This window comes from Trichogramma pretiosum, unplaced genomic scaffold (genome assembly GCF_000599845.2).
Source record: "Trichogramma pretiosum strain Unisexual culture from Peru unplaced genomic scaffold, Tpre_2.0 scaffold7, whole genome shotgun sequence".
Taxonomy (NCBI): Eukaryota; Metazoa; Arthropoda; class Insecta; order Hymenoptera; family Trichogrammatidae; genus Trichogramma; species Trichogramma pretiosum.
In genome coordinates, this window is record NW_019641639.1 from 1,803,378 (window position 1) to 1,815,536 (window position 12,159).

General features: G+C 40.1%; 1 protein-coding gene across 1 annotated transcript in view; it reads right to left on the reverse strand.

Annotated features, from left to right (window-relative positions):
* Positions 1 to 12,159, reverse strand: part of LOC106647997 (serine-rich adhesin for platelets-like) — a 61,760-nt gene that overhangs the window by 11,027 nt on the left and 38,574 nt on the right. Inside the window, exon 8 of the mRNA XM_014364597.2 lies at positions 7,617 to 8,153. Within this exon, the coding sequence (XP_014220083.1) occupies positions 7,617 to 8,153 (537 nt within the window). The remainder of the gene's footprint in view (positions 1 to 7,616; positions 8,154 to 12,159) is intronic.

Genomic DNA, 12,159 nt, shown 5'->3' on the forward strand with positions numbered 1-12,159 from the left:
CATAAATGTCTACCTTCGCAGCTATATAATATATTTATCGAATGTTTTTAGACTATTTGAATGAAATTTGACTTCAAGCGGTGTGTCAGCGCGAACGCGTTTTTATCGCATCGAGCCTCTATCGCAAAGAGTCTGATGAGCGTGTATCTTTACCCTTGCAAGTTTATCGAAAGGCATATCCGTTGTCTGAATTCTTTGCGAAAAAATACCAGGTTCGTACCTAATTTTCAAAACTAAAAACGACTAATTTCTTATTGGGGGTCGATTCATAATCAGGATAACTACAAAGAAATATTAAAAAGTAAGTAAATTATTAATGACTAATAATTTTACTTTCTTCCTACATGAATTGAGATAAAAAGTAAATTTATGATAAAAAATAACTTATCTACTGTTTCGTATTTTTACATGAATAGATTAAATGAGTATTACATAAATTAAATTTATTTTGTCTCGTTGACACGAATGGATCTAACCAATAGTTTATAAATAGATCATTGCATGCTACTCAAGCAATGATTGTTTAATTTTATCTGCGTCTTCCTGGTGATTGAACTGTTCATTAGCTCTCGTAGCAACAAAAAAAACGTACAACTCATTCAAGAATAGATTAATCAAGCTCACTCGTTGCTTAATCCGGTTAGGGGGTGTGAAAAAGGCGCATACCATCAAGCAAAGAAAGCAGAGTGTGATTGGTACACGATATGGGTTGTAAGTGATTCCTATTTTTCCACGAGATGAATAAGTATGAAAAAGATGAGAACAATTTTCTTACATATTATTCAGAGCTTGCTCAAATCAGTGGGTCTAAAAAAAAGAAGCGCATCCGCATAGCTTATATGTCGTTGGCCTTATTGTTAATCTGACTATTCACAAATGTATAGTAGAAATCGAGCGAGCAACAGAAAGAGAGAGAGAGAGACAAAGAAAGGCAAGAACGAGTCGAGCAATTTTTTTTGTAAAGTTGCGTGTAAGAAAAAGCAATAGACGTTAAGAGACGTTAGAAAAAAAGTTTCAGAGTTAGTGCAGCCATAGCGATGAGACATGGTCGAGTCAAAAAAACTGCCCTGCGGTTCTCTGGAATGCATCGGAGAATCGAACAAGACAGAGCGGCCGCAAGAACTAGGACAATGAGAACAGCGAGGAGGAAAAGAAGAGAATAGTCGCCGTAGAGAAGGTTGGCGCACACACGGTGGAAAGTGGACGAGGCTGGTAGGCTGAGCTGACTGCCGAGTGCCGGTACAGTTGGTATTCTGGTGCGATCGGCGCGCGCGCGTGTGCGGCTGCCCGCTGCACGAGGCCGTGCGCCAGGCCTAAAAAGGAGAAGGGAAGGAAGAAGTAGGAAAAGCTATATAGCTGTGTGTGTGTGGTGTACGACGTGCAAGTAAATGCGCTATAATACAAGAAAGCAACGCGGCGTTGCACACACACCGCAATAGCTAGCAGCAGCCAGCAGCAACAGCAGTGGTGGCGGCAGCGCAGCACGCGATTTTTCGAGAACGCGAGAACTGCCTTTCCTCGAGACTGTTGAGAGCTTCGAGTAACAAAGTCGGACAGCGAGATTTGGATCTAAATTTACCATGCCCTGATGCTCTCTCTTTCTCCCTCGTCGCTCCCTCTCGTTCTCTCTGGCTGTCTTGGCTATACTTTAACAGTAACTGTTCGAGGATCGCACGAATAGTAGCGCAGTTGCTACGATATAATGAAAAGTCCATGTACACACCTCTTGTAAATTTTGCAGCAATTTCGCTCCGTTTCTTGGCTTTGATAGAACACACGCACTAACACTGAATAATCTCAAGGACTCGGAAGATGTATCTGTTGGACACCGGGTACAAACTCTCTCTCTCTCTTTCTTTCTTTCTTTTTCTCTCTCTCTCTCTCTCTCGCTCTTTCTTTCTTGCAAGCAGTCTTGGACACACACTCACAAGGCAAAAAGATACGGTTAGTGGACTTTTAAAATGCCGTCGATGTAGATGGGTTTATGCGTTTGCGCACTGATCAATGGATCACATACACTTGTTGCCGAAGAAAAGTCTGCGCTTGGGAAAAATTTGGGCGCGCAATCGGTCGCACATCGAGCCTGACTCTCTTACGGCTTGGTTTTTTTTTTCTAATACAGGATAAGACGAAATGTACGATTTGATGTAGGTTCGTAAGAGACTCGCGTGTGCTCTCTGTACGCGTACTACTGTATATTATTGTATTTATAATATCGTGCGAGGAAGTCGGAGCGCGGCTTGCTCGACGAGTCGAGACCAACTGTCGGTGAGAGCGCGAGACGGAGCACGGAGTCTCGCACGCATACACGTTCGCGCGCACTCACACAAAGCTCGCTCGCACATGTACTCGAATCGTCGAAGCTACACACAGTCCCTACGCCGAGACGAAGCCCGTAGGCAGGCAATGTGTGTCGGTGTGTTGTGTGCGCCCGCCGATGCCGATGCTATACACGCGCGTTGAGAGCCGTGTAAGTTACTTACACACGGACTACACGCCTTCGCTCATAGCTCATATGTATATAGGTCTGTATAGGTCTATATAGGTAGTAGCAGCAGCAGCTCGCCAAGTCGTGTGACGGTGTGTGCGTATTCCAACAGGCGACTGCCGACTGGGACTTTAGCGCGCACACACACTTGCACGTATGGATATACTCATTCGTGCTCCGTGCATAGTCCGTCATGTATTATAAGCGAATCTTGTGCGTTGGCCGGAAGGCGAGACTTTAGCAAAGTAGAAACGCACGCGCCAGCGCCGCCACAGCTCGCATAGCCGGTGCTGCTCTCTCTCTCTCTCTCTCTCTCGCTCTCTCTTTACGTGCATAATATATACGCACACTTTTGCACGCTAGCAAGCCCGAAGCCGGCTTCTCGCTTCTATGCGCAAACGTGCCACGGTGCGACTGCACAATCGCACTCGTTGTATGTGTATGGGTGTGCTCGAGTCTACTACCTTAGAGTCACTGATTCAATTGAACGCGAGCGCCACGTTCGAATTCGTCCTTACATCCTTGTTTTGCTTTTTCAGCCATTTTTTATGACGTAAACGCTTTACTCCACCAGAGATCTACGCATTTCGAGTCTTATCAATTTATTTTGAAAACGTCGAGCGATAAGACAACTCCGACAAATGCAATAAGGCGAGAGTATAATCTCTCTTTCTCTCTTTCTACTGCGTTGAATGCTGGCAGGATTTCTTTCGTAACTCTGATGCATTTTTCCGATTTCTAGTAAAAACAATGGAAAACTTGAAAAGAAATTATGCTGCGCGGATTTAGCGGATAATGTACTGAACGAAATAACGCAATAATGCAATAACCCGATCATCCAGATCAAGAGAGAGGGAGAGGGAGATGCTTATAAACCGCACAAGTCTTCTCTGTCGTCGCGTGCAATCTATCCGAAAATAGCTCTGTGTATATATAATAATGTTTGCTTATAGCAATAACAGCGTAAGCTCGACGCAGCGGCCTAGGACGGAAACGAGAGACTCGGGCGAGGAGGTGAGTGCATCAGCCGGACTGATGTTGCCTCTGCTGCCTGCCTTGTGTATATGGGGAATGAATCAACGCGCTTGAAACTGTGTACATAGGCACCAAGTTCCTCGTCAGCTAGCAGAAGAAACGAGCAGAGAGAGAATTTAGCCGAGAAGAAAAAGCGAAACTGTGTTGTAACTGAGCGCAATTCTAAAAGCATACATTATCATATACACACAGAAGAGCGTTCGGAGCCTAATGCTGAAAGGCTCTTGCGAAGCACACACCCGTTGCATCTATATCTGTGAATATACATTGAGCTTTGCTTGTAGGAAAGATATTTGACCTCGGGCTAAAGCTTCAGCTTCATTCATTTTTATTGTACATTTAGAGCTATTCGCGCAACTATGTGTGCTCTTATACAAGTCTTTTATAAACGAGTCTTTAACACCTTAGCTTTTTTGCTTCGAACTGTGCTTTAACGATTTTACATATACGTGTTATTGTAAAAGTAGGTTTTATAAGGAAACAAATCGCCCGGACATCCGCTATTAATGCGCTATATTTGTAAGCACGAGTGTTTTTCTGCGCTTCAATAATCATCGCGAAACTAAGTTTGATGTTTTTTTTTCTTTTTAAAATTGGCTCTGTTATTCACGAAGCTTTTTACCGTAGCTAAGCTTGTGCTTCGAAGCTAAAGCTCGCCGCAATTGCTTTATATACCGATTGAATCGCCAGCTGTTTACATTATCACAAAAGGAACTTGGCGAAACAATCGAACAATAAATCGAATGTGCTAAGCGCATATTTAGCGCATATCGTGGCGGCAAAGCGGTACCTTTTGAATTATGAAATAGACGCGATGCGAAGCAGTGCCATTGGCAATTAATCGTCGGAGCGAACCTATATCTACCTGCTTCTGCTCAATGCAGCATCGGCACCGCATATGTACAAGTCTGACTGAGCTGCATATAGGTATACGCGTAATCGCGCACGTCGTACTAAAAAGCAGCTATTCACAAGTCTTATGGTCTGATTACCGCTCGAGCTATGTGTGTGTAGGTGTGTGTGTGTGTGTGTGTGTGTGAGCATGCACGCCCAGGTGAATCGGTGCAGTAGTCTTAGATACTGAAGACAATCAGTGCAGGAAGTTCAGCGACTTCGAAGACACGCACACGAAGGCGCTTAGTTAGCACAGACGTACATTATGTACATACATATGAGAATCAGTTGTGCATGTACACACCCACGCGCTATAAAGCCTGCTTTTATGTTACATATTGCATGTTATAAGGTCAGATCATATAGCTAGACGGTGCAAATATATACACGCCAATCTAACGGCAAAAAGACAAGTGGACCGGATTTTAAGCGAATGCGAGAATTCTAGAAAAGCGTCCTACGCGCTCAATATCAGTTGCAAGTCGTATACATTTCGAGGCTTATCTCTGTCAGCTCATAAATTGCAACGTATGCATCGGAAGCCGGTATTGGTGGCAGTAGCAGCAGCAGCAGCAGCCGCGACACGCAGAGAATTAATTGTTAATGAATCACGAGCGCTTACTGGACTTTTTTTCTTGTAGCCTGAGCCACGTATACCCGTCACCGGGTATGCCATGTAAGAAGGTAGGCGCCGGTCTCTAATGCAGACCTTAACGACGGTTAACTGAGGAATGTTACGTGCTCGCCATCGTTTCGCTTTTTATATTCGGTTGCGCGAGCAACTCGTCCATGTTCTCGCGTAAGATCTGGTAATGAGGTGGCTATTAAGAATGTGTACATGAAACTTGATTGTCTCGTCAAAAATAATGTATTCTTTTTTTATTATACGAATTCGAATTGGATTGATTGATAAATGTTCGAGTACGTGGATTTTGCGCTCTTCCTGATATTCGTTTTTCGACCGTTGGATTATTAAACTGCATTTAGAGATAAAAAAAGTTGAGTATTTTAATTAAAACAGCTACGTTCGAACGATTAATAAGTTATATCGTGTCGATAGAGAGGCTAATATTATATTTCTTCGGGTGCATAAATAATAAATTGAAATAAGTGCGCTCTTGAAACGCGTGAGTGCACCAAGATATGCCGCTCATCTTCGTCAAGCTATTGCGCGCACATGTACGGTAGTTTTTTTCTTCTCACCGAAATGATCATCGAGGCGTGTCGAAAAATGCGAGCACTTAGTTATAGTTTTTAATACTTGGCCTCGAAATTGGCTTTTATTAGAGAAAATATTCATATGGCAAGGCAACGGTACCGAAGCCAAATTTACCTCATAAGCGTACGGATAAAGGGAGCTCGAATCGGACAAAATTGACGATCAAATCTGTACAAAAGTCTCGATTGCCTGTTAGTTCCAAAAGGACCGGGAAATTCTGATCCACGCAGATACACGTGCTGCTGTTGTAAGTCGTACGAAACGCATGTATATCTGCAGCTAAGTAATATCGGCGACAAGCGTGACTCAACTAGCCTCGCTCTCATTGATCCACCGGCTCTTTCATTAGCGTCCATCAAAGCCCTCGTTATCTCGGCTTTGAATCTATTTTTCCGCATTGAACTCGTAACGTGTGCCCCGCCGGTTTTGTAAATTACGATACCTATACGCGTTACGATAGTTTTACGCTGGCTTCTGGTGGTGCGCCACGCTATCTCCGGACGCTGCATGTGTGCGAATGCTACTGGACGAAATAGAAATTACACTAACGCGACGTAACACCTTGGTACACTCTCAAAGTAGGCTCGAGAATTTTTAACGATGAAAGTGCGCAGATTGAACCAAAACTTGGCCAACTGTTGTGCAATTCTTTCGTGTTGTTTCCTTACGTAACGAATGTCGAAAGATAGTATTAAAAAGTTACAATAGAAGAAATAAATTTGAATTCTCATTTTGATTTGCCCTCGCCGTTATAACGTCTACGAATTTTTTACATTTCCTTCGAGCCGTACCTTCCTTTCCACGTCTCTCGAGCGCGATACGACGCGCGAGTATGTAAAGGCGAATTACGCGAGTTACGCGAGTTTACAAAGGTTTTTTTCGTCTCCACCAGAGGCATCAGCGGCGAAAGAGCCTCGTCGTCGGGGTAAATCGAGAAAAGCTATTCCGGGTGTCGCGTGCGCACGGCGAGGAATGCCATACAAAAACAGAGGAGAAGCGAAAACGTAGAATTCGCAAACATCTTGGAAAGTTCGAGAGAAGCGAATAAACTTATGTGCACGCCGTGTATAAATTGCTAAACTCTGCGAACGAACTTGACGTATTTTTTAGCGCAGCTCGCTGTGCATGCGTTATCAATTATCATTTTGCGATCGATACGCAATATTTAAAAATTAGGTTTCGAATCAACGAGATGCAAAACCGGCTACGCTTTGCTAGCTTTGTAATTTAAACTTATATTTACAGCACGATTGCGCATTAAGATATTGTAATGATAAAAACTAATATTGTTTATAAAGTCGGATGTATTGAAAAATATCTAAATTCAGAACCAAGTTATATTGTGCTCGTTGAAAAGTATTTCAAGCATCTCGCGAGCAAGTGTACAAATTTTAAAAACCAACGCAGACATATCTTCTGTAATGTATGAGAAAAAATCGTACTAAGAATGCCGGCTGGTACCACGAAATTCCAAGACGTCACTCTGTGACTCGTCCTTATTACACCGTGAATTATCGAGTTAAAATATATTTAAAATGAGCATCGAAAGCGCCAAGGTCAGTGGAAGTCAATTCATTAAAAGTACACGTGCTGCCTTTGTAATGTATCCCCTCTATGCGTACAGTTATAACATCAACCATATTAAAAACAATACTTTTCTATAAAAAATTACAAGCTCTACTTATTGAGTTATACAATTATAAATTTTTGTGGATTATCAAATCAAAAAAGAACAACAGACAAGAGTAAAGGCCATATAAAAAATCATGACGATCAGAAAATCATGTTTTTCGACAATTCTGACACCGGGATTTAAAAGTACGTCAAATTTTAGCTAGAATAGTCATCTCAACAATTTTTTGAACAATTTCAAGTTGACATAATACATATGAAAATTATCGAAAAATAGTTGATTCGGGCGTTAAAGGGTTAATTCACTAAAATAAATACCATATAATGGTAATAATTTTTTAAACCTACCTTTAACCTCTGGAGGAAATTCTGCAACATCGTCAGTTTTGGTGGGCATTTTGATCATGAATTCATCCGGATAATTTTGAGCCATGGCTTGGTCTAATTTTTCGAATTCTTGCACATCGTCCACAACGTCTACGTTGGTCTCCGGTCCCAGATCGTCGTCATCTTCATCGTCCTCTTCGTCTTCCTCGTCATCTTCGTCATCGTCTTCGTCGTTGTACTTGGGTGGTTTCGGTCTATGCAAACCATTGACAGACTCGAGGAGAGAACCGTTGAAGACTTCCGCAGAGCCGTTCGGCTGAGCCTGGATCGGCGTCTTGGCGAACCCGTAGTCAACAAAGGGTTGCTGAGACTCGTGCTCCATGCCCCCGGACTGATCCATACTGACCGGTTCCCGGCTATTACTCGCAGCGACAAAATAACCTTTGGCGGCTATCTCAGCTGGTGATGTGAGAAAAACTACGATCACCGAGATATTATCCTCGCTCAAGTTCTGCTTTGCCCAGCCAACGAGTGCTTCGCTTGCCGAGTTGCTATCACCTGCAATAACAAATTTTCTTTATTATTCCGTGTAAAGATTTTATTTTATTACACATGTTGAATAAATTTAAATTAATGTCTGACATGCCAAGCGGTTGCTTTAATATTTATACACATCAAATATAGATTGTCTCTCAGTAAAAAACAAAAAACTGTACATTCGTATAAAAAGATGAATAAGCTATTTAATATTTTTTTCGTTGTATGAGCCATTGTTTAAATAAATGAATTTATTATTTCATACTTATTTAGTTTAATTTAATTTTTTTGGAAGAAGAATAATTGTTTGTTCTATTCTATTTACTTTTAATTGTTTTCTTTTAACCACCTTAAGACTACTACTTAATCTTAAAACAAAAAAGTGCATTTACAAACTCGTTCAATTTTTTTGTTGCCCATCCATAGTACAATATTAACGCACAGATTAATGGGTAATCGCAAGGAAATCCGCAAAGGATGTTCGCGAGATCTATATTCAAGGATTCGTCGTCTCATCAGGTCGAGTAAGTTGATTACTTTGTCTGACACATACATACGCGCGCATTTTGGATTTTGGTAAACCAGTTTGTGTGAAGGTCTAAGAAGAGGCTGCTATGGTGGAAGTAGCAATATCGCGATGAGCCGTAGAAATACTGTTTTTGAAAGCTTGTGTCGACAGCTTGTCGTCGAGCTTGTGTATGCGCTGTACTTGCTGCTAAAAATGACGTTCGGAAAATAAATGTGTCTCCATATACAGATCTGGCGCGAGCAAAATAAAGTGTGTACTCAAGTTCGAAGAGCTCGACGAATTCGTTTCATTGTGAAATTTCGTCGTGCCACTCGATAAGCTTTACTTGACGTTTTTTAAATAACGCCAATTGCTCGTAAACCTGAATCTCCAACTCGAAACAAAAAAATAACAAACCTGTTTGAAGAGTTTTCTTTGTTTTCAATTGCCTAATACGTCAACATTTTTATTATTTAATTTAATTTTAATTTAAAATGTTTGCTACAAATTTATCTATTCAATAAAAAGATAGCGTTAGAAAACGGATGAGAAAAGAGAATGAAAACCTCTCCAAAAAAGCGAACTTCATCGTAAGTACTTATGCATCACCTTTATCACTGATGGCTCAACTTGAAATCTGCATTAATCACGAACCTGCCTGAAAGTTGTAAATAAAAAAGTCGACAATCGTAACGAGAGATCACTCGCGATATTTAGCATTTACTAAGATTGCCATGTAGAAAAGTTTCCTCAATTTTGGCGAATGCTACATGAATTTGCCTCAGATAAATGAAATTAGGGATGGGTAGTATCTGATATTTAAACGCTTGGCGCTTTAACTTCTGAATTTTTCAAGCTTTATTGGTTTTTAACATTTGCAATTTTATCTTGGTAAGCTAGATGGTGCACAAAAAAATAACCCACGAAAGCCATTTTTGGAAAGCTTTGGCCTCTGCACAATTCATAAGAATTTTTACAACGTCGTGAGCGTCAGCAATTTAGATTCATGATATTACATGAAGAGTAGCGAGATATAAATAAGATATTTAATAGTAGTCGTGTACTATCTTGAGAAGAAAAGAGAGAACAGCCGGTGTTTGTAACATAAGAGACTCGCAATACCGCGCTTGCAATGCCTACCAGATCCCAAAGAAGCATGTTTTACGCCTTTCTTGTATCATAAAATGTTTGATACGATATATCTTACAAGTTCTGGATAAGCTTACAGCGTTCTAGTTCATTTTTTTATAACTTTGAGCGTAACTTTTATTTGAAGGAACCAGAGTTAAAATGAAATTATTCAATTCAACCTCCACGTTTGTTGCACAAAACATCTTTCAATGCTTTATATCTTTTATGTATTGTTTCTTACTTCTAGCATTCGATTCAGAAAAAAAATTAATTTACGACTTACTTATACAACAGGATGGCAATGACCTTTTTGGAAGTTTTCGGTATTTTAGCACGGGAGCACCGTTAATGGCACCTGTTTGCTGTAAGTAATTGCATAAAGAATGTGCCGTGCATAAATTTCATGATTGGGGTCGAGAGAGGAGTACTATTTAATATTTCACACTCGCATTTTATAGTTTACCGTGAAAAATCCGTTACCGAGAATTTACGTAAAAAGAATAACAATCGATCGATTCGCATGGTAGTAGAAGAGCCATTAAATTGAAAAAATGAAGAAATTTTTAAATTCTTTCAGTATTTGACAATTAGTAAATAATGCGTAAAGTAAATTGATAAATCTTTTTAATAAAACTATTCATCTTCATATTGTTTTTATGCTTTAAGGTTGTCTTTGACAGAATGTTGCCTTCGCCATTGGCATTCGAAAAGACAAAATGCCGGGTGACTTTTCACCTGGAGCCTACAGCTGCACAGCCCTCCCAAGAGCGCAACGGGCTTGATTCTAGATTCGTGGCGCGTACACCAGAAAACCTCGAGCGTCCGCGCGTACTTTTGCGCACGTAGGATCAACAGTAGCGCTACGCGTGTTCAGACTTTGATTTATTACTGACGCAACTTCCTCCTCCTCTTTTTGCTTTTTCCAATGCGAAATACCACAGACAGATATGCGATCTCATACGTGTAATAAAGCTGAAAAAGCTGTGCCGACTTTCCGTATCCATATATTTATGCATTGAATTCATATGAATGTATCATTATATATTATTTATTTTATATATAATGTAATAATATTTCAAGGGTTAGATAGGGTGTCTGTCAGTTATAATGTACACATTTCAAAGTGATCAAATTGGATTCGAAGAGCTTATCCATATCACGAGCTATGCAATTGTTATTCAATTTTTACAGGATATACAATCTTTTCCGAAGCGTTGTTCAATTACGTATGAGTAAAAGATCGATATGAAAATAATCAAGTAAATAAGAGAAGACAATCTATCTGAAAATCTTAAAGCTGAAGATTTTCTTCGTTATTTCAGTCAGATTAAAAAGCTTCTGCTGCAAGCATCGTTATTCCCTTAATACGGATGATTCGATATAATTTCATTCGAGTCATGCGATAAAACAATTCTTCTTTTTTTCAAATGCAGAAGAAATTTTTATAAAAGCAAACGATGGCTTCTATTTATATTTTTTTCGCGCGATAAGCAATTTCGATTTTATTTGCAAGCATTATCCGAAAAATTATGTCACATATCATTTGATAATTTGAAAGGGAAATCAGAAACTTGATTAAAAGCAGTGAGTGATGAGGGTGACGTGAGTGAACATGTCGGCCGAATATTTCAAGCAGATGATAGGTTTAAAAATTTAAGTCTAAGAGGGTTGTGCGCTATGTGCAGTCCCGTATAACTTGTATTGTAAGATTGCGTCTTATGACCGCTAAGAGGATTTCGGTAAATCAAAGCTTCAATGCAATATGATGAATTGCGCGTTTAAATGGTTAAAATTTTGGCCAACGTTTTTAACTTCATCTATATCAAAGCAAGTGATTCGAAAGTAGCACTGCACAATGTCTACAAAATCTCAGTAATAACAGCGTATGTCGGATGTAAACACCCAAAGTAAATCGAGTAGGCGAATTTATACACGCCCAAGCAAATCCTTAAACGATAACACGTAGATCGATCGATGTACCGAAATTGTGAAATTTGACACTAGTCATTGTATTACATATCTGTGGTAAAAAGACAAAACGATTCAAGTCAATTTTTTGGAAATCGATATTGCAATGGAAAACATCTATATATTTTCTCTACTTTAAGGTACAAGGGCCAGAATAGACGAGTATAGCTTCTATCGTTTATTTCAGCATCATCCATCTAACGACTCAGATCCACCTTTTTATGCTTTAAAGCACAATGAAAAGCTGATCCATGATTAGTAATCCCGCACCATATATATTATTGAACTTGCACGAACGAATCTGATATTATGTATACGAAACGTCAATGCATGCTGACGTTGCTTTGACAACCGAATGGATTATATCAATCTGCTGCGCTGTAAACGCATGCGCCACGCAGCCGGCGAGACCCATTCGAG